The sequence below is a fragment of the Lathamus discolor genome, chromosome 12 (genome assembly GCF_037157495.1).
Source record: "Lathamus discolor isolate bLatDis1 chromosome 12, bLatDis1.hap1, whole genome shotgun sequence".
Taxonomy (NCBI): Eukaryota; Metazoa; Chordata; class Aves; order Psittaciformes; family Psittacidae; genus Lathamus; species Lathamus discolor.
The window spans coordinates 9,557,231-9,578,797 of NC_088895.1; the positions used below are offsets into that span (position 1 = coordinate 9,557,231).

The window sequence follows — 21,567 nt, forward strand, 5'->3', positions numbered from 1 at the left end:
TCCCTTAACCTTGTCTCTATCTCCTTAAGCTGCAAGAGGACTACCAGCACTTTTTCACCATGGGAGAACCGTTAAGAGGAGATGAGTTCTGTCTCTTCCATGCACTTTACCATCTCCAAAGTAGTACTCAAGAGAGCACCTCCCAGACACACAGGCTGCACTTACAATAATGAATGCTGACGCTCTTATATAACTCCTGGTTGTGGAGATTTAAGAAAGTCATGTAACAGAATATGAGATGGGATTAATGAGAAAAGCTGATAAAGCTTCATTGACGAAGCACTCTAGTGAGCAGGTCATTGTGGGGTTCTGCTGGGAAGCACCCATTGCAGAAAGAGCAAAAGCAGAGAAATGATCAAGAGATTACTTGGTCAAAAAATGAGGAAAGCAGCAGCTGTTTGAATGATTCGGTGTAATAATATGGGAGGAAAGGTAACACTTAATGGTCAGGCAGACAACTCCCCAAGTGCTACATTTGTTAAAATGAACCACACAGAGCAAAGGAATGAGATGGAACAATGCTACAGTAGTAACTTAGTAAAGCACCTTCCCCTTCCCCCCAAATCAAACAAGTCTTTCCAGTGGCACTTGCCTTAACTGCGTTTGGGGAAACCAGCTACATTAAGAATTTCCAGTCTGCATCTACTCTTCATGCAAGGCCCTCTCACAGTATGTAAGTCAATGGTTACACCATTTCTCCCTCTGTTGCCTCTTCTGACACTTGCCAGAGTATGTTGTGTTTGCATTTCAGCTTTGACATTCATCTTCTCTAAATTTCTGCCTGTGCTGGAATTTCTTGGCTCATACAAGTGAAATGTTAGTTCTTCTGTAGCTGCTTCTGCTATGAAAAACATCTTGCTAGAAACAGAAATTTTTTTGAGGATAATCATTTTACAAAATGTACTGTTGCTTCATACCAAAACATCTGGAAAGGTTGAGATTAAGCTTTCTTCAGCTGCAAACGATCATCAGTCTTCATATCATCCCACACACACTGAAGGTGTTGGATGAACTACTGTCTTTGGCAACAAAGGTAACAGAAATCAGCTAAGTTGCTGAAGAGCAGAGCATCTATTTAAAAATCAGACAAAAAATGTGTCTTCTACCAAAATGTTCCTGAGTAACAACTGACTATTATAACTTAGTGTATCAACTTTTGTCTATTAGAAGGCTTAGTTCACACAAATTTTTGCCGATAAAGATGTTTATATTACAATAAATACTACAACCTATTGTGAAGAAATAATTCAAGATATGTGTCTCTAATGTAACATGACACCTTCACACTTCTGCAGAAGTCACATTTTCAGCCATAATACCCATTGGCTAAATATGAGCAACAGTTAGTATTGTTGATCCACTTAATATTTAACTTGTTTTCATTCTGATCCTCCTTGATGGGCTGGAAGTGTTCCAGTCTATAGAACAACAGAGACTACCACATACTACAACCTGACCCAACCAGAAGGTATACTGAGGGAGCTGGTAAGTTCAGAGAAAAACGTGTGTTCACACAGAAAATACTGCAATTACAGGAAATACTAGCTGTCAAGAACATAATTTTCTGGCATCACAGCCTTTGACTTACAGTTTTTCAGGTAAGGTATAGAAAGAAAATAATATGTATACACACAGAACAAGCTTCCTATTCTTGGCACAGGTACAGGTTTACCATAGTGTGACTAACATTGAACCAACAGTATAACATATTTAATCATATTTTAAATCCCATTATTAATAGAAGAGCTTAACAGTGACAACAAGATATCTGAGTCTACAGTGTCAAAGTACTATGAGTTCTCTCTCATCTTTATCTTGTACCCTAAGCAGTGGGAAGGAAGGGACAGTCACTAAGAAGATCTATGAATGTAATTCTTCAATATGTAATAAGTCTCAAGCAAAAGGGCCCTCAATGATCCCATAATATCACAAGGAAAGCTATCTTACATCTACAAAGAAAGAAAATGAGAATCGCTTTTCATCCCCAGCTATGTCACTGTATTAAAACAGTGGACACCGTGGACAGAGAGAGCAGATAAGCGTTCCTCAGAATGGCATAAAGAATAAAACAATCACTTTATGTTCTTATGCAAAGACATTATTTTAAATCCTTGATGTAGTCTTCTTGCTAAACAATTCATTTAAAGCTGTTAATATTTTCATAAGATAAAAGAAAAAAAGAGTAACAGAAAGACCAGTTTCAGGTATTGTGGTACAGAAAAAATTTAGAATAGTAACAATTAAAAATAACACTGTAAGCAGCAAAATGTACATGTCTGTCCTACCCACAGGAAATCTTTACTTTATAAGAACAATTAAATAAGTAACATATTTATCCTGTGGAAAAAAATGGACGCCTTTTTCATCCTGATACACAAGAATTTCTATGTTAAGTCAGTAAGCCATTTTCCACTAATAGAAGCTAGACTAGAAGATTTTCTGCCCCTCTGTCAGTAGAAAGAATTGGTCCCACCAATTCAGCTTCAAGCCTGAACATCAAAGCCTAATGGTTGTATTTACTAGTGTCCTCTTTTTACATCCCCTCCAGTGGAGGGGAGTGCCTGGTCTCCCTAGTGCATGTACCCGTGAAAGCAACAGTGTATATACAACATTTACTATGAGGAGAATTCCCAGCTCCAGTTTAACCTCCAGCCTGTTCCACAGGCTGGTCACCCTTCTCTTCTGTGTACTCTTCCCACTGCCCCATGGTGATTCCTGCAAAAGGAAGCATTAACAACCCATTTATAAACACTCCCTGCAGTCTTACCTAATTGATTAGGTATTAATACTGGTTTGTATTGCCTCATGTTTCATACAGAAAGAGTAATTTAATCACCTCAAGCTCCCAAAAGCCATATAAAATATGCAGACCATTTCAGAGAACCCCAGAGAATCCTTGCTTAAGGGGAGATTTAACTAACAGTAAGTCAGGCTGTGGAATGATAAATGCTCTGTGAAGTTTTGATTTAAGAGGTGATACTCAGTTCACAAACATTCTCTTTGTGACCATTTCCTAAAATAGACATGTTTTATTTTATACCCTTTTGTTTTCTGTTACTTAACGAGTGGCATTTTTCCTATGCACACTAGAAAAAAAATAATTAAGATGTTATTAAGCTGGGCCACGCATCACCACAACCACTACAAGAAACCACATTATTCTCCTTTCACTCCTCGCATTTTCATACGTGTAAAATCCAGTAGATGCCATCACAGTAGCTATAACTTTATCAAATCAACTGAGTAAAGTCAGATGCAAATTTAAATTTTAACAGAGAAAAGCATTTGTTTGGACTTATTTTTTACTTTTTCTTGTTATACTTTCCTCTGAGAACATTATGTGGGACAATCTGTAAGAATAAGATCGGTATCCACTTCAAATGTTTCTCTCATTAGCACAAGCAAACAAGCAATATTTTAATGGATGAAACAGGTTTCTAAACCAGATTTTATGCTCTTGGCTTTAGTCTTTACATTTGATCAGAATCTTAGATAAATAGGTTGACTTACTCTTCATATTAGAGTACATGCTTTAACACAGTGATCTTGAATCCTGAATTTCTTTTGCATTTTAAATTCTACTTTAATTTCATGAGCAATCGTACTCAACTGGAATCCTCGTCAGAGAGTGAAATAATATCTAGCAAGATAGAAAGGACCTGTGCTTTCTCATCCAAGTAACAGGATGTTGCCGATTAGTAAGATATAAAAGCCAGTAGCAGATTAGTACCAGAGGAAGTGAGGAAATTATGAGCTCTCTGCCTTTCAGAGGGGGGATACCTTCTGTGCTTTATCCATCTCCTTTTGGGGTTGTATGCCTAAGAGCAAAACCTAGCCCAGCTGTTACCCCCATACAGTTTACTGAACAGAGTTTAAGATCATGCTCACTACATTTAGAAATACTTCCTCCCTTATAGTTAAAACTCTCAGAACTTAAATAAAAATGTATTTATGGACTGATTTCAGACAGCACTAAGCTACTTTTCCAGCGCTGTTAACACAATGGGATAAGTTTCCCCATCTCCCACAATGATTAAAAAAAATAAAATAAAATTTATAAACCACACAGACATGCAGAAAACCACCAATGACCAAAGCCAAGTCACACCTGAACAGGGGTTAACACAATTAGTAAAACCTGAACATTCCTCAAAATGGAAGTATCTGTATAAATAGTACAGCAGATAATGGATGGCTGCCCATCAACACATTGACAAATAGCGTTAAGAACTCTGTAAGAGAAATCAGCCACCCCTCTAATGCACAATATAAAGCACATACTGCTGTAGGTAGAGTCTGAAACTACCAGCCAACCTGTATCTATCATAAACAAAATACATTAGACACGTTCATACCACATTCTCATGGATCTACTGATTTTTAATCAGTATGAGGCAGCTGATAGATACAAAATTTATGCCTGTACACCAAGACCTCAGTGATCTTCACAGTGAAAGCCAACATGCATAAAGAAAACAAACACACACACCAAAAAAAAACAACACAGGTTTGTTTAACAGCCTACCAGTAAGTAACCATACTAAAGCATGAGGAGGTACCTGAATAAATAAAGCAAAGTACATTTTATAAATGATCTACACAAAATAATCTTCCCTTCCAAGTGCCCGTCTCTAAGAGTCCACTGGGGACATTCACAAGAGTCCTTAGTTTATAAAATTGTCAGCAACACAACAGCTTTCATTTCTATGCCCTTGGGTTTTTTCATTTATTTGTTTTCTGTTGCCTACTCCATCGTTATCAGAAGCCTAACAGGAAGAAGATAAACTGGCTTGAGAACAGCCACTGAGAGAAAAATGTAATAAATATTCGGAAGAACACAGGAGAGATGTTTTCTATGAAACATTTTAGAATTGAAATCTTTCTTTTCCATTTCCATTCAATGCTGTAAGTAGGTCACAGAAGCTGCATGCCCCATGCCAGCACCTGAGAGCTGCACGCGACTATTCACCATTCCACTATCAAGACAAAGAAATGCCTTCTTCTCCAAGAGCAAATCAAAATCAGCTAGTTTTCCATTTTTTTAGTGGAATACGCTGATTTGGTGAAATTGAAATGTCTTATCAAAATTGGTCAGTTTGAATAAAAGTTGTCTCCATTTTTTTTCAGATTCTTGTGTTTCTTGTCTCTTGTTTCTTAGATTCAGAATGTTCTGCTCTCTAGAAAGGGCAGTTCACAACAGAGCTGCTCCAGTCCTATCCCAGGGGATGCTCTGCCTACCATACTTGTGTCTGCCCTTGGAGGAGAATTTCTCTGGGTTTATTCATAAGAACACTCAAAACACCTCAGCTATGTCTGGATTAAGACCAAAAGCAAAAGCCATAAATGAATTCTTGGTTTTGGAAGCTCTAACGAGAAAGCAGTAATTTATACCATCCTGCTGTAGCCTGCACAAACACATTCACAGAACAATACATATAGAAAGTCCTAAAGCTATACCTGTCACTTTACCTTTTTCAACATGTGCACCAATCAGCCTTGTTCAGTGATGGAAACTGAAGTCACTGAAGTGCAATGGTTGGAAAAACATAATACTGTAGTCACAAATGCCATCTTAATTGCTACTAAAAATATGGAAGCATTTCCCTTACCAATTTGTGGGTGAGCTGGATGGTAATAAGAGGAGATCCTGACAGACTGTGGGACAGCTTGGGTAGAGGTTCCACTTTGACAGAGATAAGGTAACTCGCTGCTGAGATCATATAACCTTTGTAAGCAGTAGCTTCAGGAATCCTTGAGAAGAAACAAACATATTAGGGAAGTATAACAACCACATTTTTCTAGTTCACCCACACCACCACTAACACAGAACCTCCTTTTTCCTTTGAAGTCAATGAATTTCCAGCAAGATCTGACACCAAAAGATATTACAGGACTAGAAGCAACAGCGAAAAAGTATAGGGAACATCTTTAGACATTAGGGCACTTGAAGTTATAAGTATTCCTTCATTCTCCTCCTCTTCTGCAAAGATTTATAAACCTTGCTGAAAGTGCTTTTGATAACTAGGAAGAATCCTATGAAGTAAGGGATGTAAGAAAAAACTAACAAAAAAAACCAAAGTGAAGACCAAGAGAAGAAAACTTGAAGGGGTTTCATGCTGTCTAATTAAGCATACATATTAGTGTCTAAGACAGATAAAGTCATACATAAAACATATAAACATATACATAGGAATATATTTAGAAATATTTTACAGTTTTACTATGATAAATTGATTATGTCCAATTCAGTTCATTAGAGAGTAAGTCAGGTCACAACACAAACAGCTAAACTAATCGTCCAGATAATACTTTTTTTCTAGGCTAAAGTAATTTTGCAGTACATAAGGACCCTTTTATTTCTGCTTTCAGCTTAAACTTATGACTTTGGCATTTTCGCACATTTAGGAGTAACTAAGATCCATCTGGCTGTAGGAGAAAGTTTTTTACACTATTAGTAACATACTGCAGAAATAAAATGGTCATCATCATCTACCTCTTGAATTTGTGAATGAATGGTATTTACTATGAGAAATATGAGCCATGGCAAATTAGCCATCAGCATGCATTTTCAAACATAGCACACCACTGGGAATAATCAGTTTGCAAATCACATTAAAAAACCACCTTATTTACATCTGCCACCGCTTTGCAATGGCTTCTTATTTTCCTTTTAGAAAAAATAAGGTAGTCATGTCAAACATTAAAATAACTTCATTCAGTTCCTCAGCAAGGTAAAATAAAACAGAACTCGTTCAGCACAAGCCCAAGCACCAGTCCTCAGTTCTGACACATCAGTATCAGAAACCCAGTAACCAGCATGTGAATTGAATTTGTTCATCTGAGTGCAGAATCTGGTACTGCAAACTTAAACTGAAAAGTTTAAGCATATACATAAGGACTCAATGTTAAGTATATGTAAAGAAAGGAAGGCAATCCCTGACAGCTGAGATGCCGCATCTTTCCTTCTACTGTCATAAAAACCACAGAAAAAATCAGACTGGAAAAGACTGAAAGTGTAAACTAATATACACACCCCAGTGAAGATCAAATAAAAACATAAAGTCATACTAACTTGAAAGTGTAATGATTTACATGAATGGCCTTGCAAAATTCCCTGGGAAACCGCACGGCTGAGAGGTATACAGCTTTGCATTTACTTTATCTTATATGCTAATGATTTCATTGATGCAGCATATAAAACAAAAGGTCATTAAAGCATTGCCTGGCCTCCTGTTATAAAATTGCCTTACAGGTTTCTAGGATTAGTGTTCAGATTTTATCTAAAAAGGGATGTTATGTTTTCTTGCTTGTTTCATTTAAGTGCTTTATCTTTACATGCGTCAGGAGAAAAGATGTAATTTCCTTTTATGAGACAGATTAAAATGATGAAATTCTAATACCAGATCTGATGAATGGAAGGAGAAGACAGAGAAAGACAAACATGTTACTATGTGAATCTATTTTATTACAACATAAAACAAAATATCTAATGTAAGCTTTAACCTCTCTCTAGTTAATGACTACATGTCCTCAGTATTGCAGAATCAGGATTATGGCTCATAATTTATTTATAGTTGATAATGATATGACTGTTATAAAGGTATATCAGTAAGGAAATAAACAAGCTGTTACAGCATGAGAGGTCTGAAGTACTTACTTGGTATCCATAGGGTTGATATTATGAAAGAAATAATGCATACTATGGTAAAGCAGGCCAACAATGGTAATCCAAGCTGTGAAAAAGGGAACAGGGGTTATTCCTCAGAGCAACTACTCAAGCAAGAGACAATTCTCTCCTAGACCTGAAACTCCGTGTTAAGAACCTCGACTCCTATAGATTTTCATATCTCCTTTAGCAGATTTCTGATGATTCTTTCAAATGAAAAAGTATTAATATCTTGCAGTACAGCACAGGAGACATCAAGAGAACAACAGAAGGATGCCTGCCCTGTGCAACTATACTTCAAAAATAAGTTGTTAATCAGTTGTCAATTATTAATTCCCACACAGCACTAGAAAGGGTCACATGACATACCAAAGTATGTCTCAGTGGTAGCTACAGCAATCTCAAACCTACTCTGCAACCACCTACATTAACTGGCAGTTTATGAAACTCAAACATGGGTGACCAGTTTCCACTTTGATCATCTATTTTCTGCCTGCATTCCAAATATTTATGGGTTTTCCAGCATCTGAGCGAAGAGACAGACATGTATTTTCTAAGTGTCAGCCACACAGATGTCTTTTACTATCCCTATTGCTGGCTTCCAAGTATTTATAGTGTCAACTATTTAAAGTGGAATAATAAATTTTTAGGTTAGCTCATTCAGACAGTGCAGAAGTGTGGCCTGAGGGCTGAAAGTTCTCACAAGTGAGCTTTAGCTGGAAGAAAGAGTTAAAATTTAATGGCCTAGCTCATTTCAGGTTACCAAGCATGATTACGCTCTAAAGGAAACTTTAAGTGGGAAAGGAAAAAAAAACAGTCCTCTCACGTGCTATTTTTGACATTACAGGTTGGTTTGCCGTTATAGTTAATGTAGCCTCAAATCACTTGCAGTGAAATCTCCAGCCAGAGCCCCCTGCCAGTGCTAAGAAACTATGCTGCCACCACAAATCAGGTAGACAGTTCAGTAATTATTAGTTCTTTCTCACTGCAGGTTATTTGCAGCTGACTTTGCACTTTCTGAATAAGGACCAACTTCCTTTCAACAGAGGAAACTGCAGAAAGGTCTCTGCAGTGTAAATTCCATGGGCTGGAATTTAGGGCATATAAATAAGATTTTCAAAGATTTGAGGATGCAAGTAGATGCTTTTCTTTAATAGGCTACTTCAATCCCTGATTAAAACATAGATAATTAACTTCAAACATTGTTATCTTAGAGTGTTGTCTAAAGCTTCCGATTTTAGCCATATCTTGCTTTTGAGTTTATTAAATTTTAGCTGAGGTATGGATTTCTGAGTTCTGCTTTTTGCCCTGAGTGTACTTTACATCTTTATTCTACTTCTGTAGCTGCTGTTGGTTAAACCTGTCATTTTGTAGTTTAATCTCATACAACATTTTAAGAGTGATTTTGCTGAAGGGGTAAGTAATGCCTGAGCTGACACCTTGGAATTTCTGAAAAATAACCAGTTCAGATAATGAAAAAAAGTGGGGTTTTTTTGAAATTATGGCTTCTGTGCTGTAAACAGATGTCAAAATTAAACAGCTTCAGTATCTGTGGCCCAGCTTTATTATTTAAGATTAATTCAAGTAATACGAAAATTCTACCACATCAATCATTCATGCACATGACAGGACAGCTGCTGCTTCTTCAGAGCCAGTATGATCAACAGCAATCTGATTAGTAACTTGGAAAACATAAAGCAAGCCAAAACCTGCTTTCAAGAAAATAATTTTTGGATACTCTGTTTGCATAACTCCGCTCCTCCCTTTAAATCATAATCATCCCCTTACCTTTTTCATTAAAAGCTTCACTGGGAATGGAAATATAACTCTGTCCTCGAGATGGAAATCGATAGTGGGACAAATTCAGCACCTGAGGATGCATCTTGATCAAGGTGTAATCTGTGTGATAACCCAAACAAAAATATGATTAAATACATACCTCTACATAGGCCTCTACAAATACATAAATACATAGGCCTCTACAACCTACTTGACTATTTAACTAGATTTCCCTAATAGCTATTACAGTGGCCTGAATTTAAAATGCCAGATATTTTTGGAAAATAGAGTAAATTCCCCAGGTATAAAATTGCCTTTTATATCCAGCTCCTTTATGACAGAGAAGGTGATATGCGCACCGTTAATATACCACGGATCACTTCACCCATGCTCAAATACTAAGCTTACCAGGGCAAGCAAAGCAGATTGATAACACACTCTTCCACTGATATTTGAAGACATTATTTCAGACCTCCACTGCTCCATTTGAGAATGCCAGTATTCAAGACAGTACATACCATACATTAATGGTACTAGCGAGTGCTCAGGTTATTTCCCCCTCACACAGGTCCCAACAAGTCAGAGCAGAATGCCAGGACAGATAAATTACCTTTCCTACCTGTAGCATCCAAAGACACAGGTGAAACTAGGGTGCTAGGATGCTAAACAGCAGTAAAATAGAACTACCCTAAAAGGTCAAAACTATTCCTACTATTTTCAATCTCCTGCAGAAACATTCAAAATTAAGATTTTTTTAGCATGCAGATACCTGCAGGTTCAGAATGCTGCATAGGAGCTCTAGGTCCTTTAACTGCCTATCAGTACAGTATTACTAGATTGATTTAATAGAATTTATGTTCTAAACCCCTCCCCAGTAACCTCAAGGAAGTTCAAGAACAGTCAAAGCAGATTACCAGTAGACTAACTGCACAGTCATATTTCTACAACTGAAACACAGTTCTGTATTCAAAACAGGAAATTATCTGTTTTCATTTCCTCCTTAACGTTGGGAAAAGGACGGGCTACGAAGCACAGAAGCATTTAAGACATCCACACAGCCCAGAGAGAACATTCTTGCTAAATCCTACCTGCCACAGATGATGTGCCCTCAAGAGCTGAAGGTAAGGAGTTTTCATCCAGATTGCATGTCATATGAGCCATCACACTGTCAATAGTCTGAATTAGACTTCCAAATACATAAGAGGTCTGTAGGAAAAAGAAATAGAAGGCTTTACAACAAAAAAAGATGCAGTTCATAGCACAAAATATGAAGGTGCCATGTTGAATTCCAGTGTGTGCCATCATTCAACCATCCAAAGTCAAATGTGAATTTCTCCACAACCTTTTCCACATAGAGTGGACAAAATCTTACATAAAATGTCCCCTGTATAAAGCCACTTCCCAAGAATTTTAGGCTAAAAATTTAAGCCAATTAGCTGTCTTTTGGTCTTAAAGCATTTTAGGCTTCAGTGAGACATTGATTTATTTTAGTCTCTCTCTCTCTCAGTTTAAAAGGTCTCTGTTCTGAAGTCTGTGCTCCCGTGAGACTGAAAAAAAAAATCTCAGGAAATTCCTGGGATCCTCCTGTGACTATTTCTCTGCACTCTAAAAGGCACACTAGAATAGAAAGAACACTGATACAAGCTAGTTTTCCCTATATTAGTTTTAATCTCTTTCAAAGTTCCAATTCACTATACAGGCAAGCACTACGACACATTTCATATGCATTGAAAATATCAATATATAAAGCAAATATAAACTTTTAAATACCTAAGTTCAGTGCTAAAAAAAGGAGTGATTAAACACTTTAGCAACAATATCTGTTCTATTATATATATATAATTGTTCCATTTATTCTGAAATAAGTGGAAACAGAAGCAGATAAAGTTCCCTTACTTTAACCCTCAAAACCGTATTATAAAAGAAAATGACATAATTGTTTTGTCTGTGGTTCTTTACTGAAAATATGAAAGTAACGTGAGAAAGTAAGTCAGTCAGACTGCTAAAAAAATGCCTAACAAGATTAATAATGCAGGCAAATAGTTTCATTACTATCCATGTGAAATTATGCAGCCGAACTAACCTACAAATATAAGAGTATGTGTCTTACCTCTGGTACATCACCCCAGTTCGGCAATAACATAAAGTCTTCTATGGCTTTTAAAAATGCCTAAAAAAATAAATAAAACTATATTAATTTGATTATTTATTTATCAACTACATCTGCTGGTAAGGATCGAAGGCAGGTCTCTCCTATGAATTTCTTAGGTTTAAGATTATAATCCCATTTTAATTCAAGTCACAACTTCATCTCCACTTGCCAGCACTCTTGTGTTCTGTACAATGAAATTTAAAAGTAATAATTTATTTATTCAAAGTAACACCACTATAAAACTCCCAAATTGCAATCACTAAACTACAGCCAAGGTGACAACACTGGAACTAAGACTAAAGTAAGATTATTCTCCCATTTTATCTAAATTTATATGACATCAATACCTCTTTCAGCCTTACAGAAGTAGATATATCAACAGCATTTGGTATATATCTGGGTCACATTACTTGTACAATTTATTATGTGCTTAACTTTTGCATGCTAACATTGGTTTAGAGGTCCAGATCTGTCATAGTGGGCACTGTTCAAGTGCTCAACACGATACAGTCCCTGTCCTAAGAGGTCTCACTGCTGAAGACAAACAGAAAGAGAGAGAAAAAACAAAAACAAAAACAAAAAAACCCCCCACCAAAAAAAAAAAAAAAAACAAAAAAGAAAAACAACAACCCACATTTCCTTCTTAAACTTCTCTGTCAAAATGCCTTAAAACCATCAATTAAATATATAAAACTTCCATTAAGAAACATAGAAGAAAGCTGCAAGAGTTTTCTGAGCATGATTTTACGAACTGTAATATCTAGGGCAGTACTAGAGCCTACTACATGAGCTTACTTTATGCAGCACAAACCATGCAGCCCCTCTCAAACGTTCAGTATAGAATTCTACCTGACATGTACAGAAGTTATCCAAAACCCAGCCCAGACTGCCCAGAGCATTCAGTATGTATCTCTTTTCAGGTCATAGCATCTTGAGTTACTCCAAAAGAGATGTGTTAGACACTGGAAAGGGAGGGAAAGCAGGACTATGGGAGCTATTGAGCAAAGCAGCATTATTACAGAAAACGCAAGACATTTATCAGAAGCAATGCATAATGAATGTGTCAGTAATCAGAAAGTTAACTGCATATCACTTAAATCTTCTCGTGCTGTGAGGCATATGACAATCAGAACAGATAACTTTACTGAAAACAGCATGTGTGCTCAGTGTCTGTCTTTCAGGGAATTAGCTGCAGACAATGCAAAGCCTAACCATCATTCAGACAAATGACAGAGTCTGTATGTATGATCAGAACTCTCTTGTCTTTACTTCCCAAAATAGCTTTGCTAAAGATAATCATGTCCCACATTTCTGTCTGCAAATCACTTTCATGGCACACAAAGCAGCATCAGATAGCTTGAATGAGCAACAAAATGGCAACTGAAATGATGAGGGAAACAGGTATGGTATGTGACAGGATGATGCTCCATTTTCAATTTAGAGCCCCCACAAAATTTTCAGCGAAACAAAGGAAACAATGTATTAGAGCTTTTTAGAAGGGTTTTTGCAACATATCTAACTGATCCATGAAATCCAAGATTTACAGTTTGCAAATGCTAAGCTTTTAACACAAACTATCAACTGCTGTCCATGTAGTTTTTGAAAGAATTTATTTATATTGTTTGCCTAAGTAAATAATCCTTGTCACCGTGGTGTTACCACAGGCTTATAGGAACAATCATCAGTGAGGCCAGAGCTGATTATTGTAATAATAGGTTTCTAGCCTGCTGAAATCAGGGAATTAGATGCCCTTCCTTTTACAGAAGGCTAACTTTACCTTAGCAGAAAACTCACCTCTTGTCCTCAGCTCTGACTGCTGAAAACACCTTCCCCACACACACACTTTGTGGATTAGTTTAAACAAAAATAGATTAACACAGTTAAGCTTGGGACCTTATCTTCCCAGGAACCAGTTTCAGTGGAGGTCTGAAATATGTCTGCACAGGAGTCCTGGCTGTGACTGGAACCCTGTGCAAGATAAAGCTATTGACTCACAAAAGCTAGGAACACCACCGCCACAGACAGGCACTCTCCCACAGCTTCTCACCTCCAGACCTGGCAGAGCAGGATGTGTGCCTCTGACCCTTCAAGTCCAGAGAAAAAAAGAGTGCATGACTTGGTGAAAGAGAAGACAGAGGAGAGGCACAACTTGCCCTCTGCTTACTACAGAAGCCATAAATGCCAACGGAAGGTTGGGCACACAGCAGTAATTGGTAAATTTTAACCTTCTAAGTTTAAAGTGAATCAAAAAGGTAAGAAGGTGAATCAAAAAAAGAAAGTGAATCAAAAAGACAAGAAAGATAAGAGATAAGAAAGTGAATCAAAAAGATAAGAAGTTAAAAGATTTATTTAGTTTGCTATCAGCTTATGTATGCCTCCTTTTTGCTTCTGTCACTACTCTGACTATAGTGTCTTGTAGAAATAGCCCCAAATGCATTAGCTAATATCCCGAAGAACTAATGAGACCTTTGAACCATTTTCTCTGGTTGAAATTCACCTTCTGCTACTCCGTAAAACAGTTACTGTTTTTTTCACATGTATTTTCTGCAGTCGCCAAAAACTTTTGAAGCTGCAGTTGAATTCCAGCTTCTGGAGAAATTTCAGGGTTATCTGGCTCCACACACAGATGTGAAAAACACTTACCTCTGTTAGGCTCAGAGCAGTACTTTCTGACAAGGATTTGTTGGGCAAGCTGAAGGACATGTTTTCCAGGTAGGCCAGCAAGGTGTCAGGGGAGCGGAAGTTCCCTCTCTCCTCAGTGAGATTTGTTATAATGGGACGATAGGCATTAGTAGAGAGCTACAGGAGAGATACAACTCATCAGAAATTATTCTATGTGGAGGTGGTTAATTGTTTTAGCCCAAAAGAGAGTTTTAAGCATAGCAGACTGCTGTGGAGGAGGATGATCTAGGAGGCTACAGAAGCCAAGCCACAAGGAAAGCACACAGATAAACAGACAGACAGGATAAACAGGCGAAAGTTAGTATTTCTATTAGCAATTCAGGTCCTATCTGATATGGTTTCCTGAAAGCCTTTGTGAGCAAGAAGAAAACTAATAGAACTTTGACACTGCAGATAGCAATAAAGAGAAAATACACTGCAACAGCTAATTGCACGTAGGTTGATCGCAGCTAATTGTATTCTGCATATGAAAAATTAACTTTAACAGTTTTCATTACACATTTACTGAAGAGATGAAAACAAATTTTGTTATGTGGTGAGATTTTTTTCTAATTTTAAAGGAAACAAGAGGAAACGTTCACAACATGTTTTTGAATGTCCTGTATCTTCAAAGATCAATGAAGCACTTCTGAAATGTTAATTTTTTTTTTATTATAGAAATACAAATATTTTCTAATATAGATAATGTTTTTAACAATCAATTCCATTTGTCTTACATTAAGAGTTCTGTACTGACTCTGCCCACAGCCACTAAAAGTTCTCCCTATGCGTATCTGGAAGTACTTATAACTGGATACTAAAGTGCCATTAATGAAAATGGTTAAGTGAGGAAACCCTGTAAAATATACACATTTGGACAGTACAGAAAAGAATTCTGAGGACTGTCTTACCACAGGTTTTGTAGTGGTTGTCATCACAGACCATGGAAGTGTTGAAGAAAGCAGAACTTGCACACCTGGGGAAAACACATACACAAATGCCAGTGTTAATAAAAATGATATGTGCTGTCCTATGCATTTTACTTAAGTGAGGTACTGTAGCTACACAGGCTTGTTTAAAGCATTTTGTGTAGTGATTCATCAGTTTTACACTTATCTTAAACACTTAGACTTTTCTTTGCAAACAGGAAATTTCAAGTGTTATACCTCAATGAAAAGGGACAACTGTACAGTTAAAACATTGGCATCCATCTTCCTTTGCTCACTCTCTCCCAATACTTATGCAAAACATTTAGGGAAAATAAAAAAGAAAAATCTTGCAACTTATAAGAAAGAATTTATAATCTGTAGGCACCTCTGACAATTTCATACATGACCTTGCTGTATTTCAATATATGAGAAACTGGGATTGGAACATACAGACACCAGAAAAAATGAGACTTGGGTCTCAGCTATGATCTCCACATGTTAACATTTACTTATATCTTAAGCCTAAGTGCCAAATAAAAATCATACCCATGATTAGAAAAACATTTCCACATTAAGAAAAAAGATAACCTATAAGAACTATTCAAAGCCAATGGCAATACTTTCATTGCTTGCAGCAAAACTGAGGCACCCTCAAATCAAATAACATAGGTACGCTAAAGCTTTTGGGGCGTGCCGGTTTTGCATAGAGCAAGAAAATGGTCAAAACACAACCTCCATTAGTAGTCTGAGCGTGCCATAGTTATTATCTCTGTCATGCGTTTGAAGTTGATTTCAAGCAACAGTGAGGTCACTATTAATCAGATAATAATCAGCAATATTAATCAGATAGCTTTACTAATCAGTGTCACATAATAGCACAACATCCCTAGAGAATTACTACATGAGCATGTCATAAATGATTTGTCATGGCAAAAAGAATAAACTCTATTTTGTGTGGTTTCCAGTTGTTCCACTTTAATAATATCGATTCATTTCCATGCAAATGGATTTAACTGGTCTTTTATGAGAGAGGAATGAAGATTTTCTTCTATTCTATGTCTTATATTTGCCACGAGTATGCTATTTCAGCACAACAAACCAGAAGTTGCATACACAGGACACGTTTTTCTCATGGATCCAAAAGGAGCATGATTACCCATCCTATTAAAAAACAGGCTTTCCTATTAAGTTTCTTATGTCAAAACACGCAAGTCCACTTCAATTGTGCTTTAAGTCCTCCAAAGTCAGTAAACAGATACCAAGAACAACTTATATTTGCCACATTGATTAGTATGCCATGAAAAACAACAAGGTGCTTGGTGACAGCCAGCATGGCTTCACTAAGGGGAAATCCTGCCTGACCAATTTGGTGGCCTTCTATGATGGGGCTACAGAACTGATGGACAAGGGTAAAGCAGTTGATGTCATCTACCTGGATTTGTGCAAAGTGTTTGACACTGTCCCACACAACATCCTTCTCTCTAAATTGGAGAGATATCAATTTGATGGATGGACCACTTGGTGGATAAAGAACTGGGTGGATGGCCGCTGTCCTGGGTTTACCAGGAGCCATTTTGCTTTTTCTTAGTAACTGGTGCAAGCTCTGTGTTTTGACTTCCAGCCTGTGCAGAGAGCTGATAACACCAATTGTTTTTAATTGTTGTCAAGTAATGTTTATTCTGGCCAAGGACTTTGTGAGTCTCATGCTCTGCTGGGGATGAGGGGAGGCCGGGAGGAAGCAGAGACAGGACACCTGACCCAAACTAGCCAGGTATTCCATACCACAGCACGTCATGCCCAGGGAGGTAACTGGGAGTTACCCAGAAGGGCGCACTCTCTCTTCAGGGGCATCAAACTCGTTCGGTGGTGGCATCGTATTCCCTTGTTATTTTCTCTTATCAATATTATCATTGGTGGTAGCAGCAGTGATTTCTGTTATACCTTAGTTACTGGGCTATTCTTATCTCAACCCATGGGAGTTACATTCTCTTGATTCTCCACCCCATCCCTCCGGGAGCAGGGAGGGTAGGGGTGGGGGGGGGGTGAGTGGACAAGCTGTGTGGATAGGTTTAAACCATGACAGCCGCACACAAAGAGATGTGATCAATGGCTCAATGTTCAGCTGGAGACCAGTAACGAGTGGTGTCCCTCAGGGATCAGTGTTGGGACTGGTCTTGTTTTACATCTTCGTTGCTGACACGGACAGTGGGATTGAGTACGCCCTCAGCAAGTTTGCCGAAGACACCAAGCTGTGTGGTTCGGTTGATACGCTGCAGGGAAGGGATGCCATCCACAGGGACCTCGACATGCTTGTGAGGTGGGCTGATACCAACCTTATGAAGTTCAAGCATGACAAGTGCAAGGTCCTGCACCTGGGTCGGAGCAATCCCAGGCACAACTACAGACTGGGCAAAGAAGAGATTCAGAGCGGCCCTGCGCAGAAGGACTTGGGGGTGCTGGTCGATGAGAAAATGAACATGAGCCGACAGTGTGTGCTCGCAGCCCAGAAAGCCAACTGTATCCTGGGCTGCATCATAAGGAGTGTGACCAGCAGGTCGAAGGAGGTGATCCTGCCCCTCTACTCTGCTCTTGTGAGACCTCACCTGGAGCATTGTGTGCAGTTCTGGTGTCCTCAGCATAAAAAGGACATGGAACTGCTGGAACAAGTCCAGAGGAGGGCCACGAGGATGATCAGGGGACTGGAGCACCTCCCGTATGAAGATAGGCTGAGAAAGTTGAGGCTGTTCAGCCTGCAGAAGAGAAGGCTGCATGGAGACCTCAGAGCAGCCTTCCAGTATCTGAAGGGGGCCTATAGGGATGCTGGGGAGGGACTCTTCATCAGGGACTGTAGTGATAGAACAAGGGGCAACAGGTTAAAACTTTAACAGGGGAAGTTTAGATTGGATCTAAGGAGGAAATTCTTTCCTGTTAGGGTGGTGAGGCACTGGAATGGGTTGCCCAGGGAGGTTGTAAGTGCTCCATCCCTGGCAGTGTTCAAGGCCAGGTTGAACAAAGCCTTGGGTGGGATGATTTAGTGTGAGGTGTCCCTGCCCATGGCAGGGGGGGGTTGGAACTAGATGATCTTGAGGTCCTTTCCAACCCTAACTATTCTATGATTGTAATATTCACTTAACTTCATTCCTTGAACTGGAAATCTTTTAAGATCTTAACAGTCCACTACTTGGAAGGAAAGAGTAAAAAATTCAGCACTTGACATTTCTCACATGTTCCGAACCACCTGAGCACTTACAAATAATATTGGCTTGAAATTCATCACACTTAGAGAAATACCTGGCATCCCTTTATGTTTTAAGTCCTAAGGTCGTAGAAAATACACATCAAGCTTCATTTTCCATTAAGCAGCTAGAAATTTATTTTTCACAGAAAACTTACAGTTCCAGAAGACCCTAGAAAGCTGTGAACTAGAGATGTAAAAGAAAAATAAAAAAACCCCAAACAGTCACCCCCTCCCAACATCATGCGACTTGCAGTATATTCACAGCATGAAAATCTGAATGTATAAATCAGTGAGTTTGCAATACGGCCTTCTAAAAACCAGCAAGAATTGAAAGGCAGAAAACAGTTCTATACAACACTAAAAATTTAGACCTCAGCAGAAGGAGAGGGCCCAACTCTTCCCACAGTGTTTCATAAGGTAGCTACAAACACTCAGCTAACAGATACTTAGAGCTGCAGTAAGACTCCTTCCAAGCCGAAGTACAGAGAAAAGGAGTAGAAACTGAAGTTCTGAATAAGATTTGCATTTGTGAAAAGAGCTTTCCATGATGCCTTGATTATTTGTTAAGAGTGAAGATGGGAGCATGGAATGCTGCAGAGGATGGTTGCTGTGAGCTCACAAGAACTCAAGGGGTTAAAAAGCAGTTCCCTCTGTATTTATGTAACTCATACTTCTCTGACAGTGAAACAGGGAACACATGTAGATAGATCAGGTCAATTTGAAAATCTACTGCTCTTGAGTTTAGCAACATAACATTCTTCTTGAGTTACACTAAATCAAAGGATGTGATTTATGGTAGCTTTAAGTTCGGTAGTGTTATAGTAACCTAGATTGTTGTGAAAGATACAGCAGCCAAATCAAAAGCATTTTTCCAACATGATGAGAGCATTATGAACAGTGGGGTTTTTTTTTTTTTCAAGATTTTAAAGCCATTTACTGTATCAAATGAATCCTCTCACAACCAGAATTTCTAAAGACTTTCATAGAAATCCTTTTTTTTTTTAAATAATAAGATTTTAAAATAAAAAACTTGAATGCAATTGGTATTATTTGTGTAGCAAAGCAAATGGCAATTGTTTCATTATATACCAGGTGGAGGGTTTTCTTTCTCAGCTACTTCAACTATATGTAAACTAGTTTATGGTGTTTTTTTAATAAAAATATTTTTTTAATATAATTTTACTGCTATAACCAAACCTGGAAGTCACACACACTTTCTCATTTCCAGGAATGCATCAGAAGTTATGTGTTATTCAAAAGACTTTCCATTGTAAAAATGGTTCCCATGGGTTTAAAAGCACAAGAGTTATGGGTGTAACTGCTTTAGCTCCCAGTAACCTAGTAAGAATAAATGAAAGCAGGGAAACTGCCAGCAAAGCCAAATGTTCCAGATGCCCCATAGCTTTATTTCCCGAGATGGATGTTTTCTAACTGCTACTCACACACAAGCACTTAATAGCAACAGACTTTCTTGCACTGAAAAAGATCCGCAGAACAACTTGCAGGGTTTACTGGCCAGTCTTCAAAGCCTTTGTTCTAATCCTGATCCTCTGCCTGTTATATGACATTTCAGCTGACCTCTTTGAGTTCACAGACATACAGGAGTTAGTAAGTCTTTATCATTCCAGGAACTGAAGAGATAACCATTATTATCCCCATCTGCTGGAACACACTGAGTCACTTGGCTCTAAGCTACATAACAACCAGAGTGCAAGTTAGAAATTTGGAGTCAGTCTTTCCTAATACTGCTGTACCTCAAGTCTAATTATTGCTCCTTTTCTCTTGATGCTAGGGGATCTAACAATGGCTGTATACTTCAGATCTTGCTAATTTTTTATGGCATTTTTAAGGAGCTATAACCCAGGATGAAAAAACTGCAGTCAAAGACAGCCAAGTGTTTTGGTGACATGCATACCTGACAACTTCTGCCTCTAAAAATTATGTTCAGCAGCCAAAAGATGTAAAATGAATACAAACCCTACACACTAAAATTTTTAAGTCAGCATGTTTACAGAATATTAATCATGACAACAAAGCATATACTCACCAACAGCAGCTGTAAAGTACTGCTCAATTTCATTGGGGGTGAGTGCCCTCTCCCATATAATGAATTCATCAAATGCCCCATTCACATAGCGCTTGGTCTGATCCCCCTCTGTTCCAGTCAGTAGATTTGCAGTGGGGTCTCCGTAATCATAGAAAACTTTCCCATCAGGATCAGTTGTGTTTAGAGTTCCATTGACGTAGACTTTCAGTCCTTCCCTTGATTTCCAAGTAAAAAGAATGTGAGTCCAGTACGGACCTGCAAAACATCAAAAATCACAGCAAAACCCATGAATCAATTTCATTTAGAGTCTTTCCAGTTCAGTATGTTTTTGCTGACTTGTGCAATGCTATAGAGCTGTATAGGACGTGCTAAGAGTGAATTATGGAATGCTGATGTCATGTATATTAATCTTTATACCCATGGGGAAGCCCATACTTTGGCAGAATGCCTGTTAGCTTTTCTCTGAACTCTTTCTTGGGCTCACTGCAGTTTCATAAATTATACTTGTTAAGTATTATTGGACAAGATTTAAAGTCCCTTCAATTCTGTCTCAAAACACAGTTCAGCAAGAATAGCATAAAGACTACTAAAACTGGAGAACAAGAAAATAGATTAATTAAAAACTGTCAGTGTTTCTCTCTTATACTTAGAGGACCAAAACCATAATGTTAATTTTCACTTAGATTGGATATTCCAAAAATACATAAATTATTCTCCCACTTAGCTGCTTTTATCTTGAAATAAGATTTTCACACTGATTTATCAAGCTTTAAAAAACTCTGCTACTACAAGGTGAGAAAGCCCTATTTTACAAATGTTCAGGTAGTAAAATAAGGCAAGAAAAGGTTTAGTGATTGTCACTGGCATTACTAGAAGAACAGAATTGATTCCAGTCACAAGGTATTATTGCTCCTCAACAGTACACAGGTTAGATAGAAGCAGGAAGGTATGTGATGTATCAAAATGTATATTAATACTAGACCATGGCACAAAAATCTTGACACTCAACAGATGGCAAAATGGCCAAAGCACTGAACACCCAGTTAAGTAGTTACCAATAAAGTCTTAACTGAGGAGGCAGTACAGGACAGCACA

The 21,567-nt window shown here is 38.0% G+C and overlaps 1 protein-coding gene across 3 annotated transcripts in view; it reads right to left on the minus strand.

Annotated features, from left to right (window-relative positions):
* ADGRD1 (adhesion G protein-coupled receptor D1) overlaps positions 1–21,567 on the minus strand; it is a 145,389-nt gene that overhangs the window by 110,812 nt on the left and 13,010 nt on the right. For 2 of the 3 annotated variants that reach the window (XM_065692482.1, XM_065692481.1), the window contains 8 exons: positions 20,473–20,727; positions 15,170–15,234; positions 14,241–14,396; positions 11,556–11,615; positions 10,534–10,651; positions 9,455–9,565; positions 7,658–7,733; positions 5,610–5,751 (listed from right to left, as the gene is read on the minus strand). In XM_065692482.1, the coding sequence (XP_065548554.1) occupies positions 5,610–5,751; positions 7,658–7,733; positions 9,455–9,565; positions 10,534–10,651; positions 11,556–11,615; positions 14,241–14,396; positions 15,170–15,234; positions 20,473–20,727 (983 nt within the window). The remainder of the gene's footprint in view (positions 1–5,609; positions 5,752–7,657; positions 7,734–9,454; positions 9,566–10,533; positions 10,652–11,555; positions 11,616–14,240; positions 14,397–15,169; positions 15,235–20,472; positions 20,728–21,567) is intronic. The other variant, XM_065692483.1, reaches the window with a different exon arrangement.